Below are 16,895 nucleotides of genomic sequence, written 5' to 3'. Positions count from 1 at the left end.
TTGCCTCTCGCAGCGCGGTCCAAGCTAATGCCACCAGCCGTGCTCCCTAAGTTGCCTCTTGCAGCGCGGTGCTGCTGGTCCCCCTTGGCCATGAGGCAGGTACCTGTGCTCCGCTTAAAGCACCTGACAGGTAGTTGTGGGGAAGAGGGAGGAAAGGACAGTGTCAGCTGTCTTAATGCTACATAGCTATTAATTATGTTCATCCCTGTTTAAAAAAAGTCAGTAAATTCTAAGGATCACAAAAATAGCAACTGGCAGCCAAAATACCAGCTGATTTTTAAAAAAGGATTGATGCAATGCCTGCACCCCACAAGAATGTATCGAGGGAGGCTGTACAGCGCGGTCTCAACACAGCTCAACAGTTCTGTGGGCAGCCCCTCCGGAATGCTCCAGCCACGGCCCCCTGGAGGGGTTGCCCATTTGTGCTGCATCTTTTTTAACCCTTTAAAAATCCCACTTAAAAATAGAACTCTACCCTTGACAACTCTCAGAAGTAGCTTTTCCCATAAATGGCGTGGCTCATACTTTTAGTTATTCCCAAGGTGGTATGATATTAGAAATAAGTGCCAAAGAGGGACACCCTTACGGTGCAGCTCCTAAGAAGTTGGCACAAGGCTTTTGCTGCAAAGGGGGTGAATGAGGTGCCATGCATCTTTCATGAGCTAAACCCACTTGCACCAACATGTGCATTTTGACAGCTGTCAAATGGAACCAAACGGGAAACAAAACCTTCCACGGCCTCTGGGCAAAGGCCAAAGGTAGGTAACCTGCTGGGTGGCACCTCCACTTTGCCACCCAGGGTTCCCCCTTCCAACACCTGTGCAACTCCAGATACTGCAGTGTATGTTAACATTAAAATAGCCACCCTTTTCAAATATTTGCAAGAATTAGGGAAAATGCCAAATGTTCAGCAAGAAGAGGTGACTTCTTCTAGGGATTGTTTGTGGGAATGGGGATTATGAAATTGGGTAAGTTTAAAAAATCTGCAGCTGGCCTGGAACGGTGCGTGGTTATATCAAGAGACAATTGGGTCCTTCTACTGAGTTTTCAGGAAGGCCATGGACCAATGGAGGGGGCGGATAACAACATGGACCCCAGTCCGTCTGGCAGACGCACCAAACTTGTTTGCATCTGCTGAAGTTCATGTACAAACACACCCTGCATTTTGAGAGTTTGCCAAAGACACAACCCTTTTCCTCACTGGAAACTTGCAGTCTTTATGTTGAACCACACTCAAAAATCCTGAACGTTTCTTTGTTAGGTTACACCTCACCAAAGCTGAGTGTCGGATATAAAACATTATGTATGTTTATTCACTCCATGTGAACATTACAACTGTAAAGTGAATTACAATCCCTGTATTATACTATGTGATTCCTTTTGATTTTTAAAAACCCTCTCTGTTTTTTAGGTAAAGAACATACGATTGAAAATGTTAAACTCATGCAGGTAATGTTGATTTCAGGATTTGACAAATTACTGACTTTCTGAAGTTGATGTGACTGGGAATGAAGGAGGGCCAAACTAGCCAGGATTCCACGCTGCTGGAAAGTACATCAGGAAATTAATGATAATTATAATTATGAAGCACGAGAATGGACAGTTTTCATTGGAACTGCAGTGCATGGTGAGGAGAGATTTAACCTTTCCCAGTGAAAATTGACCTCCACTGTGCCCTCTGCTATCGGGAGAAAGCTCTGTGCTCCACGGGGATGTCATCAGGCTTGCAGCTGGAGAGGTTCGTGTGGTCCCATTGGACACGGGCTGCCTTCCCCTCCATGCCAGCCATTAAGTTGAAAAAGCAAAAACATCGTCCTGCCCCGTTTTGGAGCGACTTCTCCATGTGGCTCTAAACCAAAAGGCAACATCCATTTTCTGCAAAGGGATGAGTGCTGTAGAAAGTGCGCTTTGCCGTTTTCTCCTCACTAGTCTTCCCGCGGTCCAAGGATGCTCTGCGGCAAGTGTCCCCCAGTGTCCTTCCAGGGAAGGGGTGTGGCGGAGGGAGGGGAGCTTGCAGCTGGATTGCTGCCCTGGTCCTGCTTGGAAACAGTGGGCTGAACGCAAGCTCCTTTGCCTGCTTGTACAGACAGGAAATGCGAGAAGCGCCGGTGCAGCCGCCTCTTCCTTCTGTAGGGGTCCACGCACATATCCTGGCCAACATCCAGAGGCCTGGGCATGTTCCCATGTGGGCAATGCTTGCACGGGCCGGGTGACTGCTTCCAGAAGGTGGGAAACAAATGAGCAGGATCCATTCCTTCCAGTTGCCAGCCGTAATCTGGGATAACCCTCCCTTGGACAGATGCCCTGTGGCCGTGTGCCTTCAGTTGCAGCAGCAACGGTGGAGGTGTGTACCTCCAGCTCATGCGGTCTCTTGGGGTCCCGCCAGAAAACATCCCACCTGCCGGTCTCTCCAGCCAGAGACAGCTGTGGGCAGCACGCTGCAACTCACCCTCAACAGGGATCGAACCCCAGCGCTCATCATCTTGAGCATAAAGGAGGCCAAAGTCAGGTGGACCGTGTGAATCTGCCGATTAAGCCTGTGCTTCAGAGTATTGCTGCTCCGGCGCACAGCAGTGGGATCGCGTGGGGGCTGGCAGCCGTCAGTGTTTTGCAGTGCAACAGGAGAGGGCTTGCCTGGAAGGAGAAAACGGTAAGGAACTTGCTGCGACAGCAAAGGCAGAATCGCTTGGCAGTGACGCGGGTTGCTCTTTCTGCTGCAGGTATCCCTGCATCCGGCTGCGACGCTGCATATTTCATCGGAGACCATGGACAGCCCAAAAGCCCAGGGTAAGCACTTGCGGATCCCCTCGACTTCTGGCTTCCCTACTGCAAAGTTGCTTTACAGGCCTCTTTCACAGAGAAAACGATCCAGAATTGCCACAGGTAGCTAATTAATGAGACTATAAGGACTGAATTCACAGGCTGCTGTGGCTCAATTTATGCCCAGGAGCTGTGTGAGGGTTGCCTAAACCGCAGGCCCGGGTTCACATGATGGGACAAGCCACGGCAAGCCAAACTCTCATGGATACCCACGCGGCAGCCCGTGCGGGTGCACACAGCTGCGGGGGGCGTTGGTGTCTGTACATGTGTGACTCAGCTCCCTGCACAGCGAGTTGGGAGACAGGAGGTGTGGTAGGAAGCAGAGCAGGATGTGGGAGACAGAAGGGGAACAGAATATTGGGAAGTACTCTTTGGGTCCTGGAGAAGATCCAACCCAAGCAAGGAGGAGGCACCAGGGATGCTGAGATGTTCGTGTGAATGCCCAGTTGCCAGGTGAGCAAGTGAAATTTCTGGGAAAAGGGATATTCTCAGCAGGCCAAGTCCCCCGTGTGCAAATCGGCCGTCTGCATGGGCTCAGCTATGCTCACACGTTTTGGCTATGCGTCTCTTCACATGACTTTAAAAGCAATAATGAAAAGTTACCAAGTTTCGCAGCCCTGTGATGGAACAAAGGAGAAAAATTACTGCTAGCAGGTTTGACTTACGGCAGCCCGAGTTTTTCATACTCGGAATTTGATTCTTATTTGCAGGCAGTGAACAGGGCAGAGAGCTGCACATGCAGGGCCTTTGGTCACTGGGCAGTATAAAAGTGAAATAAACAGATAAATCAAGATCACTTTAATTGTGCAGTTAGCAACCACGGTTGGTGCTCATGGGAAGCTAAGAGTGGGGTGTTCCAGCGTTCAACACCCTTGGGCTCTGGAAGATGCCCCTGCACAGGGCAATCAGTATGAGAACGCAGCTCCTCTGGTGTTGGTGTTATTTTTCTAGAGCGGCTTCCCATCGGGGGTGATGCTGGTGAGCGAAGGCTGAAACCCTGAATGCACGGCGCTGGTCCTAAAGAGAAACTGGGCCCTGTCCTTTAGCTTCCTGGCTTTGGCTTCTTTGAAGCCCGGAAGCGTTGCTAACTGAACCATTAAAGGCACCTCCAGTTTGGCCCTACAGGAAAACAGGTTTTGTGATGCAACTCTGTACAACGCCTGAGTAGACTGATGTGGGCCAGCCATCCGGAACCCTTTTATATGTGCAGAACAAGAATGGATGAGCAAGAAAGGTGTATCCCGCCGGCTCACCTGGTCACCCTTCCTTCCTTACAGAATCTGCTCAGTCCACTAAGCCAGATGCAAAAAAGGAAGAAGAGACCATAAATGAACTTGTGGACCTTTTGCACGACGTGGTGAAAAAAATTCCAACAAAGCAAACGAATGTTCTGCAGTCCATGAAAATGCCAACTATTATAGTACCCCAGGCAAGGCCGTCTCCTTCCGAAACCGTTGACACGGTGTGGGTAAATTTGAAGCCAAAGACCAGCGGCGTGGAGTTGGGGTCCTCGCAGACAGCCACATTGCCCAGAACCACTCCCACAACCGCATTTTGGAAACTCAGGCATGATGCAAACGCCTCCATCATTTTGCACTCCGAAACTACCAGTGCAGAAAAGGCTACTCCAGAAAAGCTGAAAAGTGAGGCCACGGCGTCAGATTTGCAGTCGGGCGTCACGAGGCCAGAGGATACCCTGGTTAGCGTGTCCCTCTTGATGGACAACGATGTGACCACGACGAAAGCTAAGAGCTTTGATGAGCTGACCAATGGGGCCTTCGCAAGCCTGGTGGAGTCACTCAAGAACGTGAAGAAACTGCACATGACACTGCACAAGGTCGGTAGCGAGCCGCCGGGAGCGCACAGCGACAAAAAGCTTGCCGAGGCTCAGCAGCACAAGACCGTGGGATCGGACATCTTGGAGCTGATCGACACGCTCATCACAACCATCAAGAATGCACCGACCGCCGTGAGAGAAGACCCGGCTCTCCACAAGTATGTCGAGAAAGCAGAGGGCTTTCTCAAAAACGCGCTGGAACTCACGGCGGAAGCAGAGTCGAAGCTGATGCCAGAGAAGAAGCGGGAGCAGGAAAACAAGGTGAATCCAAAGATTCCTCCCTCACCACCACCAACTTCGCCAGTGCCCAAGGCGACCCCGATGTCGTCGCAGCCTCTCGCAAAAAAGGCCGAAGAAGCGCAGGTGGAAATGGGAAAACTGAAAGCCTTCATTAACTTGCTGTATGGGTTTAGTCCCCATCTAACAGCATACGCACAAACCTCACCCAATAAAAAAGTAGCAGAGGATATTGTCGACAGAGCGATGGCGGTCCTGGACGCCATAAAGAGTATTTTCTGTGGCAAGCCGAAAGGCCGAAGTAAGCAGATGCTGAAGCAGCTGCTAAAGGAAGACATGGAGCTTGTAAGACAAGCTACGCATGGAAAGAGAGTCTTTTAACAAGACACTGTTGTTCGTTAGTCGTGTAGATATTTTTCTTCAAGGTTACCTATTTCTCATTTGTAACAGCACTGAAATATGTCTGTAGTCCTTTCCGCAGCTGGAATTAAATGCTTATTTTTAAATGATGCTGTTTTCATTTCCGCACTCCTTTTGGATGGGACTTCGGTGTACTTACTGCTGAGTGGGTGTTTAAGCTAAGGTCATTTAGCTAACTGAGGAAGGGAGACTGCTGAAGATTCTTCAAGGAAAGACGGGTGTTGGGGGAAGCGTGGATGCGGAATATGCAGGACGGGGCAGCGGGTGCTGGGTGGCCCCGATGAGGGAAGTGTTCTGTGCTGGATCGGGCTAAACTGTAGCCATGCGGCCCAGCCTCTGCTTCCAGCCGTGGCCCAGCGTGGCCAGATTCTTGTGCAGAGGGCTTTGTGAAACTTGAACCAGGTAAGTCTGGCCCTTTTAAGCATTCTTCCTGTTCTGTTATTTACTTGAATGAGGTAATTAAATACAAATTGGATTAAACAGGTTTGCCATTTGCTCTAGTTGCTGGGACATACAGAATCAAGTAATTCTATTTATTTATTTATTTGATTGCATTTATATTCCACTGTTTTTCTTACAAAGAACTCAAAGCAATCCACATCATTCTCTTCCTCCCATGGTCAGTCTCAGCCACACAGCAACAAGCCTTCAAGGTAGGCTGGGCTGAGAGTCTGCAACTGGCCCAAAGCCACCCAGCTGGCTCCATGGCCGGGTGGGAAGCAGAACCCGGCACCAGCCCTGCACTCTTAACCAGGGCAGCTCCCCGGCTCTCTCCGAAGGAAAATCCGCCTGCCGTCTTTCCGACTGCTTTGGCACGCAGGTAGTCCTCAGCACGGCTGCGGAGCTCCGCTAAAGCCGCTGCCTCTGCCCTGAACAGGCTGCAGTCTGTCAAGCTCCTGCTCCTCCATCTGCCTCCTAACAAAGCGCTCTTGAGATCCGCGTCCCACACGTCTCCCAGGGAATGCCTCTTTCTTCCTAGAGCACGAGGTCCTGTAACTGCTGGGAGAAAGGAGGCCGAGGAGCTAGGAAGAAGAAGCTCCTGGGATAGGAGTTGCACCTTCCTTCCTTCCTTCCTTCCTTCCTTCCTTCCTTCCTTCCTGTCCTGGTTGCCTCTTCCCCACGTGGCGGTCTGCAGCGGTTTCTGTGGCACGGGGCCATCCAAGGCATGCTTTGTGGGGGAACCTACCACGAGGCCTCTCCTGCCTCGTAGGAAGGACGGGGCGGCTGTGGGCAGGGAAGGCCAGGCAGCTCTTCCTCGGAGGCTTTTCGTGGGAAGCGCCTATGGAGCACTTGGTGGAGTTCGTCGGAGCAAGGGAAGCATGGCTTGGGCCATGGGGTCACGCAAGGGGTACCCCCAAAGCGGAGCCGGCTGCTTTGGCCAGGCCGGGTCAAGGGAAGGCTGCTCGTAGGATCACTCCCTTGAGTCGTGCCCCTTCCCTCAAATGACAGCCGAGGGACGGCGCTCGCGCTGGCACGTCTGCCTGCGAAGCATCTCCCTCCGGCCCCCGGCGTGCCGTGTGCCTCCCTCCCCCCCGCCGCCCCAGCAGCGGGCCGAGCAAGAGGAAGGCATGCTCTCCACCACGTGCTATGGAGAAGCGGTGCCTCTCGGCCACCTGGTTTTGACATCCGCACGGCCACCCCACCCTCCGCCTCGGAGGAGCAAATCCCCCGGGGTTTGTCTCCTCGCAAGCGGGTTGGCTCCAAGATGAATGGAAAGATTGTGCCTGAAAGAGACCCTTGTGTGCTCCCGGCAGCTCGGAAAGCTCGCCAAAGGCCTCTCGTGGCTCCAATTGTACCGGGGAGGACACAGTCCCGCCTTTCCAGAGCTCGGGGCATGGAGGAAGACAAAGGAATATAAATATAAAGGAGTATAAATACAACAGTATTTCCATCACATTTCCATTCCTCCCAGTGGTCAAGGCGCTCTGGGTCGTTCACAATACACTAAAAGATAATAGAAAATTGTTAACATGCAAGCATCTAGAACAGTTAAAAGCGATTCAAAACTACAATGACATTGTGAAGCTTAACATTATAAAGCCCACTTAAGCTGCCAAATGCAGGAAGCGGAAGCAAGACTCAAATTAGTCCCAGGGAGACGCCATGCTGGTGCCTGGCAGAAAGCATCTCCCACAGGAGAGAGCAGGGCATCGTCTCCGCGGGAACGTCCCATCCTGGACAAAGTCCTCGAGCGGCTGCTTGCCGGCCGGCCAGCTCCACCGCCCCTGGGGCGAGACCAGCGATCGAGATCCCTTCACCTGGTGCAGGCTGAGTCGTTCAACGGAAACAGCCACGGTTGCCCGGGAAGATAGCCTGTGGCAGGAGGGGGTCGGTGAGGGACCTTGCTGGTTCCCCGGGTCTCTCGGCGGTTCGCCAGACATTTGGCGCTGGGGCCCTTCTGGGGGCACTGAGCTGGGAACGGGGTGGTACGCTGCAGGGGTTCCAGCCCTCTTTGGGGGTGGCTCCAGAAGCTGGGGCTGGGCAGACACGGCCCAGCCCAGGCACCTGTTCTCCAGCCTGCAGGGCTCCCGGGGAGGCTGCCGAGAAGTCCGGAACGGGCAAGCTTGATTCCGAACGAGGCGGAGCTTCCGCCCAACGGGCTCCAGCCTCCGCTGTGACATCGTGGCATCCTCGGGCTGCGGCTTCTTTGCAGCGCTAGCGTCCAGCAGGAAGGGTGCGTGGGACTCCTGCGACAAGCCGCCAAAGAGCATTTGGCAGCAAGCGCAGGTACGGCCCCTGAGAACAATCCCGCGTGAGGGCGCCTCTTGAGCCATCTGCAGCTGGGCAGTCCCCCATCTCCCAGCTCCATCACTAGCCAGAAGGCCATCTACCGGGTCTTCATGGGGAAGACCTCCCTGGCTGTCCCTCTCTGTCTGTGGGGGGCCCCTTGGGACTCTTTGTGTGGCCCTTTCCCATTTTCTCTACAGACAGAGCCTCCAGGAAGCCCCATTGTATCCCCCAGCATTCAGCATTGGTTCATTTTATTCATCGTCCCCTTGGCAGTTCTCAGACAAAACTTGCTTCCGGTGACTTGGAGCAAAAAATAAAGCAGACTAAAATCCATGGACAATAAAAGAAGAAGTCCGAATAGAGTGCAGCCTAGAACAGAAGCAACAGGAAACAAAACAGGAGCATTGGAACAGAGTTTAGAGCTGAAATGGCCGGGGCAGGAAGGACCACCCGCAGGTCTCCCCGGAGGGTGGATTCTGCGACCAAGTTGCCGGCAGTGAAGAGCACTTTTGCTAGGAGATGCCCAGCATGGAGAGTGGGAGAAGCTCTGCTTAAGGAGGGTGTTGGAGGAAGAGGCCGCTCCTTCCCAAGACTAACAGCCGAAATTGAATTGGGCCTGGGGATGGAGCGGAAGCCAGTGGAGATGGGAACACGCGGGGTGGGAGTCCGCTTGGCCTCGGCCCGGTTGTCCCGCCGCTGCCCGTCCGGCTGTTTCCAAGGGCAGCTGAAGGGGACTGCAGAAAAGCTCCCCACACGCTCTTCCTGTCCCTGATTTCACAGGCGCATGGATGTCAGTGACAACGCCGAATGGCTTCGGTGGGTGAGCAAGCAGTTCGAGAGCATCGCTGGCGATGATAAAGGGATCGACCTGGAGGAGTTCAAAGTTGCTCTCAAGGTGAAGGAGGTGAGCTTTGTAGGACAGCCGGCTGGGCCCAGCGGAGAGCTCAGCTCTGCTTTTGCTTAGAAGAACCTGGGTGAAGCAAAGGTTGCAAAGGTGTTTGGCATTGGCCCCTCCTTGTGGAAGAATTTGCCTGGGAAGAAAGCGAGATGGGAGAGGCAGAGAAGCGATGCGGGTGGGCAGGGGGGTGGGACATGACTGATCTGCCTTGCCAGCCACACTGGTTTTGCCAGTCCCTCCTTGAATAATATTCGGAGATCCACCACTTCCTCTCTTCCTCTCGCGTGGTATTAAAGGCAGGCTGAGTGAAAAGGCAGCCCAACGGGAACTCGAGGGTCTGAATTCCACGACTGGAGCAAAGTTCTGTGCATGTTCTCCTCCTCTCTCCTTCAGTCCTTTTTCGCTGAGCGGTTCTTCGCCTTGTTCGACTCAGACGGGAGTGGCACCATCAGTCTGGGCGAGCTTCTCAAGGCCCTGAAGCTGCTGATCTATGGAAGCGAAACGGAAAAACTGCAGTTCCTCTTCCAGGTTTACGACGTGGATGGTAAGATCCCAAAGAGGGCAGTGGTCTCCCCATCTCCCGGCAAGCAAGCCTCGGCTTCTCAGCTCCTCTGCTGCAGAGCGCTGGGCGACGACAGTGGCCGCTCCCTGGGCTCTGCCTTGGAGCACGCGGTAGGAGGGCCACGTCCGGTTTCCCACGGGGAGTCCTGCACCTTCAGCCCCGTGCAACGCCGACAGACCTTCGAGGCACGCCTCTTTCCCGTGTGCACAGGGTTCATTTCCAGCTCTAGCACCAGCAGCATCTAGTGCCGACTCGCCATGACAAACCTCCGGAAATGATGCAGGTGGCAAAAGGAAGGGGACGGTTCGCCCCGCTGCCTCTCCAGGGCCCCAGTCCTCTCTGGGGACGTGACTTTTGCCGGCCTGCGGAAGTTGCTTGGGCACCTATCTGCTGGCTGGCTGGCTGGGAGATCCCAGGGGGCTAAACACGCCCACGGACAGCTCTCCAGGGCCAAGGCCTCAGGGGTCCTGCAGAGTGTGGCTTTAATACACAACCGGGGGTTGTGAACGGGTCATAAGGACTGCTGGGCCGGAGCCGTAACGTTCCTAATATTTCATCTGCCAGCTGTTCCAGAATTCCTCTTCTCTTCCAGGCAGCGGCTCCATCGAAAAGGGCGAGCTGCGCACTGTCTTAAAATCGTGCCTGACAGAGAGCTCCATATCCTTGCCAGAACAGACGCTAGATGACCTCACCCTTGCTCTCTTTGAGTCGGCCGACGCTGACAAGAGCGGCTCCATCACCTTTGAGGAGCTCAGAGATGAACTAGAGCACTTCCCAGAAATCTTGGAGAACCTGACCATAAGGTGAGTCTCCCGTGTCCTCCTGGGCTTCCCCATGTTCTGCAAGCCTCAGGTTCTCCCTCGAAGCGCTGCCGCATCCCCCCGCGAGGCAGGCTAAGGGAGGGGCGCCTGTCCCAGCAGGCCATCCCGTGACTTCAGCTGGAGCCCACGCTGAAGCACACGGACTAGTGTTTTGCAGAATTCTCAGAATGTGTGCATGCATCAACCCCGGCAGGGCTGGCTTTGGCCGAGCCCCCTGGGGGGCAGGTTTGGCCCGCCATCCACAGATGGGATCTCTTGCAATCTCAGAAAATCATGGATGATCATAGCAACTGTTGACATTAGTTACCGTTACTAAAATGAAGAGCAGAAGTGATCTTGCATAATAAAGTGAACTGCATAATCGGACCTAAATCCTCCATCACAACACTGAATGAATAATCTCCTGCTTAAGCAGGTCATGTCTTAGAATGGTGTTGGCAAAATCATCAAATACTTATCAAGCTTAGCACAACAGGCTTGCTTAGCAAGATGACTTTCTGCTGATCCCCTAATAGGTGAATTAAACCTTTCTTGCCTTGTGGGGGAGCTCAGGCCATGAGTCTTCAAACTACGACCCGGGGCCGGATCCGGCTCACCATGCCCATTTGGACCTGCCGTGCACCTGCCTCCACCCACCTCGCCCTGCACGTGGGGAGGCAGCGGTTTGCTCGTGCGGAGAAAACGATCCCCAAGCGAGCCAGCCGCTGCCTCATGCGCCCGCCTTGCGGCGCACACCCACCCCCCTGCCCCCCTGCCCCTCGCCACGCGTGCCTCGCCTTGCTGCGTGCCCCGCACACGCCGCCCCCGCATGCACCCCTCACCGGCCCGCGCACACTGCCAGCACCACCTTTCCGGCCCGCGCGCACTGCCGGCACCTTTCCGCTGGCCCCTGGTTAAAAAGCTTGAGGACCCCTGGCTTAGGCGATCCTTTAACAGGCTCCCATCGATTAAAGCTAGATCCCCTGAGGCAGAGATGCAGCTGTGTGCTCCTTCGCATTTATTCCACTATAGTCTGCTTTTCCTCCCCTCCAAAGAGCCCAAAGCAGCCTCGTGCCGGGTCCGCCTCGCAGGGCAGTCCCTCATCCCAGTTTGCAGCCCCGGAATGCCCACAGGCCCCCCGCGAAACCACTGGAAACGCTGGGCGTGGGGCTCCCAGGTTTTCTCCCCGGCCACCCAGCAGGTAAAGCTCAGGGGCCTCCTCTGCGCCCCCGCTTCGGGGCTGCCGGGCCCCCCACCGGCTTCTGCCCCCCGCTGCCGCCGCGAGCCCCACAGGCCCCTCACAGCTCCTCTCTCCCCTCCCGCAGCGCTGCCAGCTGGCTGAGCCCTCCCGCGGCTCCGGGGCCGCGCCGTGTGCCGCGCCGCCTGAGCCCGGCCTACTGGCACAACCACCGCAGCGAGCTGCTCTTCCTGGCTGGCTACGCGTGCCTGAACGTCGCGCTCTTCGCCTCGGCGGCCCTGCGGCACGCCAGATCGGGCCCGTGGGTGCCGCTGGCCAGGGCGTGCGGGCAGTGCCTGAACTTCAACTGTGCTTTCATCGTGGTGAGTGGGCAGAAGGAGCAACACTGATTCTGCACCGTTCTGTGAGGCGCGGAGAGCCGCTCCCTCGGCGTCTGAGGAGTGCTGCAGGGTTAGGACCACGAAGGTCCCTCAGGGTTTGCAGGACAGGCCTGTTAAAAAGAGGGCCGCCCCACTCCCCAAATCAAAAGGAAGTGCTGAGGAGGAGCAAGTTTGCTCCATGGTCATGGACTGGAAAAAGATACTCCGGAGCAAGGACCACTTTCTCTGGTTTTGCGGGATTTCCTTCCACCTCGTGTCATTGCTAGTCACCATGTAGGGAGACAATCATTTCTCCCCGTTTCACTCCCAGGGGAGAAGAGGAGAAAGTGCTTTGCATGCAGGGCATCCTGTGCATCTCGCAAGAATCGTAGGAAAATGCAGCCCTGAGAACCTGGGGAGCTGCTGCCGGTCAGTGCAGACAGTATTGCTCTGAAGGTCCCAGGGGCCTAATTGCATAAAGCTATTCAGAAGTGATCAGAAGCAGACCTGAGTCTCACCACAGGCGAAAACTGGGCCTCGAGTCATTCCCTCTGCCAATGGCCACAACGGGGAACCGGCTGTCCTCACCGCGGCAGCCACCCTCTGGTTTTGCGCAGGGGCTGGGGCCCTGTTGGAGTGTCTTGTCTTTAAAGCCACGCCACCCTTGGAGTCAGGCATGGTGGAGCAGGGCAGGCACCCTGAAGTGCAGAGAGAAATAGCAAGAACCTGGACAGGATGCAGCCCGAGCTGAGCTGCTGCTAAACTGCCCTGGTTCGGCTTCTGAGGCACCCGAGCTCACGCAGAGGCCGGCTCCCCAAATAAATGATGCCACGATTTCCGTCTCCCTCCAAGGTGCTGATGCTGCGTCGGTGTCTGACGTGGCTCCGAGCCACGTGGGTGGCCAGAATCCTGCCCCTGGACCAGCATGTCGCCCTGCACCAGCTGATGGGCTACGCCATGGCGGTGCTCGCCGTGGCTCACTCCGGGGCCCACGTGGCCAACTTCGGTGACTGCCATCTATGCATCTTACGTGTACTGTACGCAGGCCTCCAGGCATAGTGCCAGAGCAATTTGCAAAGGGGATGAAACCGTGAAAATGCAAACTCTAAGAATAACGAGTGAAAACCCACAAAATTCTAATAGTGTTAAAACAGCCGGAAGGATTAAAGTTGCTCTCAAAAAGCTCAGGAAATGACTGCCTGGCATCAGGAGGAAAATGAAGCAGGCCAGGTGACCCCTGGGAAAGGGGCATTTCCCAGCTGTGGGACCCGCTAGCAGGCTTCTCCCTCCCGTCGTTCATTCGTTTGTTGGCACCTTGTCGTGCCTGCCCTGTGCGAACACCCGGGCCTGTTAGGAATCTTGCAGCGGTCCTGCATCAGCCACAGTGGCTTGTGCCATCTGCCCCCTTCTTATGAGGCGCCCCCAGGGGGTGTCATGCCCCCTGTCGGGGTTTTTCTGGCCGGTGCCATTTTATCGCCACGTTCCTCCTCGCACCCAACAGTCTAATTGTGCTGAAATATGTCCGGTGGTTCTGTAATGGGATTGCAGTCGTGGTCCAATAGTGCTTAAATTAAGAAGGGCTTCCATTTGGAAATGTAAAGGGTGTCTGAAGAGGAGGGGGCACGCCCAAGCTCTGCCTTGCCCACCCGCCTCTGCCGAGCCCATGGACAGGGACAGGGAAAAGAGCCCCCTCCCAGCTGCAAGGAAGGGGAATCACAGCTCACATGGAGCGAATGGAGAAAACCCTGTCGCTGGGAAAGGCCCGGCTGAACCCCCAAGAATCTGGTTCAGGGTCCGACGGCCGTCTCTGGGAGGGAACGAATGTCCGACCCTACAAACTCCGCTTCACCCGCGAGCGCTGCGGCTCAAGCCTCAGTGCGGAATCGTCCCACGCGGGAGCTGCTCTGTTCTCACTCCGACGTTTCTCTCTTCTCCAGTGAGAAGCTCTCGGGCTGAGGATGGCCGTTCCCTCTGGGAGTACCTGCTCACCACGCGGCCCGGCATCGGCTGGGTTCACGGCACGGCCTCCCTCACGGGCCTCGCGCTCCAGCTCCTCGTCGGCCTCGTGCTCCTGTGCTCCAGCACTTTTGTGCGCAGGAGCGGCCATTTTGAGGTGAGGCCGCTGGGCTGAGCCTCGCTCCGCTGGCCTGGGGGACCCCCTCTGTGGGCCCCTGTCTTGGTGGCCCTGCGGTGGCAACATAGATCCAAGTCTCCGGGCATGTGCAGAGTCCCTTTCTTCCCCGACGGAAGCAGCATGCACTCTGCTCACATGCCCTGAGCCTTGAGGACGCGCCTGCAGAGTGAAGCTATCCTGGCAGACTCAGCAGGAGCTCTGGTGCCCCAAGGATTCCACGGAAGGCAGCACCCTCCTGTACATTTCGGCTCAGAGGAAGCCTTTTCATAGAAGCAGAGCGAGTCAGAAGGGGCCTCCCGGGCCATCTAGTCTGACCCCAGCTCCAGCCGGCTCCGCTCACGACATGCCCACCATGTGCACGTCCAGCCTGTCCTTGAACACCCGCACCGATGGGCCTCAACCACCTCCCGTGGAAGCCCATTCCACACCCTCGAGGTCCTGACTGTCAGGAAGTGCTTCCTGGCATCCGAATGGAACCTTGGCTCCCTGAGCTTGGCTCCATTGGAGCGCATCCTGCCCTCCACTGGTCCCGACCCACCTCCATCTCTGTCAAGAGACTGTATGATTCCTACTGGTGCATATCCTATTTTGCTTTAGCTCCTCCACTTCACATGATCAAAACAGGTTGTCTGGATATTTAGATTTTAATTCCCAGTCAGTTGCTTCTTGATTCCCACAGTAATATGCCCTTCTTTGTAACCAGCAGGTCTTCTACTGGACTCATCTTTCCTACATTCTCATTTGGGCTTTATTAATTGTCCATGGTCCTAACTTTTGGAAGTGGCTTGTAGCACCTGGGTGCTTGTTTCTCCTGGAGAAGATTGTTGGTGTGCTGCTGTCTCATGTGGGAGGGCTCTACATAGTGGAAACCAACCTCTTGCCTTCAAAGGTTTGTCCCCAAACCGAGGAGGTGACGGGAAAGATGCCTAAACGTCGGTGCTTTGCTGAGGAGGGCAGAAATGAGGGGAAGAGCTGGGGGTTCGAGCGAGGTTGGATCGGGAGGACAGGTTCCCTCCTCACATGCGTGGGCTTCTCTTGACAATCCAGGTGACTCATCTGGTGATTGGGAGACCCCCGTCTTTCCACTATAGGCCTGGCGACTACGTCTACCTGAACATCCCAGCCATTGCAAAGTACGAGTGGCACCCATTCACCATCAGCAGCGCCCCGGAGCAGTCGGGTAGGTGGGCGGCCTCACCTTGAGGCGCCCGGAGAGGTGACGGCCAGTTTCGGCCACCTGCCAAGGAGGCGGAAGGAAGCGGACGGGTTGGAGGGAGTGGGCATCCCGGCCGGGCTGGATTTCGGCGGGGCTTGTGCGGGCTGTGGAGCTGACACTTGGCTCCACTGCGTCTCCCGGCAAGATCAAGACGATGGAAACAGAGGTCTGAAAAGCTCAGGAGCCTTTTTATTGTCCATGGATTTTCCCCCATCCCAACTTGGGCCCTGGGAGAAGGTTGGGAGCCCACCCAAAAGCTACTGCAGGGTGGTCGTGGGAGCCAGCCCGCCGATTTGGGGGTTGTGGCCTCAGTCCGTTTCCTCCTGTGAGGTAGTTCGCTCGAAGCCGAGGGTGCAGGTCTGGCCAGGAGGCAGAGCTGAACTGGACGCGCTGCGCTGTCTTTCCAAAGGGACCATCTGGCTGCATATCCGGTCTCTGGGCCAGTGGACCAGCCGGCTATATGAGTACTTCCGTCTTCATCGTGAGCGTCCCGACCACCAGCCTGAATCGCTGCAGGTCGGAAATCCACGGAAGGAGAGCAGGCTGTGGAAATGGCTGCAGGTGCGTGACGTAAAGCCTTACGGTCTTCTCGCCTCTCTGGCTGCTTCTAACGGGCGATTTCAAGGCATGATGCACAGAACAGCTGGGTGTTGGGACTGTGTGTATGAGAGAGAGGACGCCCTCGGACTTTTCCTGCTTGCGCAACAGCGGCTCTTCCTCCTCCTCCCTCCCTCCCTCCCTCCCTCCCTCTCTGTCTTGCAATTTGTGATTTAATTGAGCATAAAAGTAAATTGGCCAACTGAAGGCCAGACTGGGGGAAGTCTCCTGGGATGGGTTACTGGAAGGCAAGCGAGATGAGGAGGGGTGGATGGCACGCAAAAGGGAGGTTCTGGAGGCGCAAGGTTGGCGATACCTCTAGTCAGTAAGGTGGGGAGGCGGAGGAGAGCACCGCCATGGATGCGAAAGGAGGTGGTTAAAGGGATTAGACAAAAGAGGAACCTCCGTAGGAAATGGGTACTGGGTCAAATAGACAAAAGGGTATACCGGGAGGAGGAGGCCCGTTGCAGAAGGATACTTCGCAAGGCTAAGGCTGATTACCAGCTGAGACTTGCCAAGAATATCAAGAGCAACAAAAAGGGCTTCTTTCAGCATGTAAATAGCAAGAGGAAGGGGAGACAATTAGTTGGACCGCTAAATAAGGAGGATCCAGTGACTGATAGGAGGGAACAGGCACAGATGCTAAATTCCTACCACTCTACACGACTCTGGTGCGCCCGCAACTGGAGTATTGTGCTCAGTTTTGGGCCCCTCATTACAGGCAGGATATAGCCAGGTTGGAGTCAGTGCAGCGTAGGGCCACAAGGTTGGTGGCCGGTTTGCAGGGGATGGGGTATGAGGCGAGACTGAGGGAACTGGGTCTCTTCAGCCTGGAGAAGAGGAGACTCAGAGGGATCTGTGGTGACATGCAGGTATGTGAGGGGGTGTCACACGGAGGTGGATAGAGACCTGTTCTCCCCTGCAGAGGAAGGCAGGACGCGCTCCAGTGGAGCAAAGCTCAGGGAACCCAGGTTCCATTCAGATGCCAGGAAGCACTTCCTGACAGTTAGGACCCCGAGGGTGTGGAATGGGCTTCCACGGGAGGTGGTTGAGGCCCCATCGGTGAGGGTGTTCATGGATAGGCTAG

General features: G+C 55.4%; 2 protein-coding genes across 3 annotated transcripts in view; both read left to right on the top strand.

Annotated features, from left to right (window-relative positions):
• LOC123030704 overlaps positions 1-5,403 on the top strand; it is an 11,398-nt gene extending 5,995 nt beyond the window's left edge. Inside the window, exons 1-4 of one of the 2 annotated variants that reach the window (XM_044444813.1) lie at positions 7-130; positions 1,412-1,449; positions 2,721-2,787; positions 4,098-5,403. In XM_044444813.1, coding sequence (XP_044300748.1) covers positions 28-130; positions 1,412-1,449; positions 2,721-2,787; positions 4,098-5,275 — 1,386 coding nt within the window. In that variant the 5' untranslated portion in view covers positions 7-27 and the 3' untranslated portion in view covers positions 5,276-5,403. Of the gene's footprint in view, positions 759-1,411; positions 1,450-2,720; positions 2,788-4,097 lie in introns of those variants that run through there. The other variant, XM_044444814.1, reaches the window with a different exon arrangement.
• Positions 5,404-8,828: 3,425 nt separating this feature from the next.
• NOX5 (NADPH oxidase 5) overlaps positions 8,829-16,895 on the top strand; it is a 14,014-nt gene continuing 5,947 nt past the window's right edge. The window contains exons 1-9 of the mRNA XM_044444872.1: positions 8,829-8,948; positions 9,336-9,486; positions 10,097-10,307; positions 11,630-11,864; positions 12,714-12,867; positions 13,799-13,974; positions 14,702-14,884; positions 15,043-15,175; positions 15,621-15,772. Of these exons, the coding sequence (XP_044300807.1) occupies positions 8,829-8,948; positions 9,336-9,486; positions 10,097-10,307; positions 11,630-11,864; positions 12,714-12,867; positions 13,799-13,974; positions 14,702-14,884; positions 15,043-15,175; positions 15,621-15,772 (1,515 nt within the window). The remainder of the gene's footprint in view (positions 8,949-9,335; positions 9,487-10,096; positions 10,308-11,629; positions 11,865-12,713; positions 12,868-13,798; positions 13,975-14,701; positions 14,885-15,042; positions 15,176-15,620; positions 15,773-16,895) is intronic.

The sequence above is a fragment of the Varanus komodoensis genome, unplaced genomic scaffold (genome assembly GCF_004798865.1).
Source record: "Varanus komodoensis strain SLA01 unplaced genomic scaffold, ASM479886v1 scaffold46_1, whole genome shotgun sequence".
Classification (NCBI taxonomy): Eukaryota; Metazoa; Chordata; class Lepidosauria; order Squamata; family Varanidae; genus Varanus; species Varanus komodoensis.
This window is presented reverse-complemented; position numbering and strand designations above follow the sequence as displayed.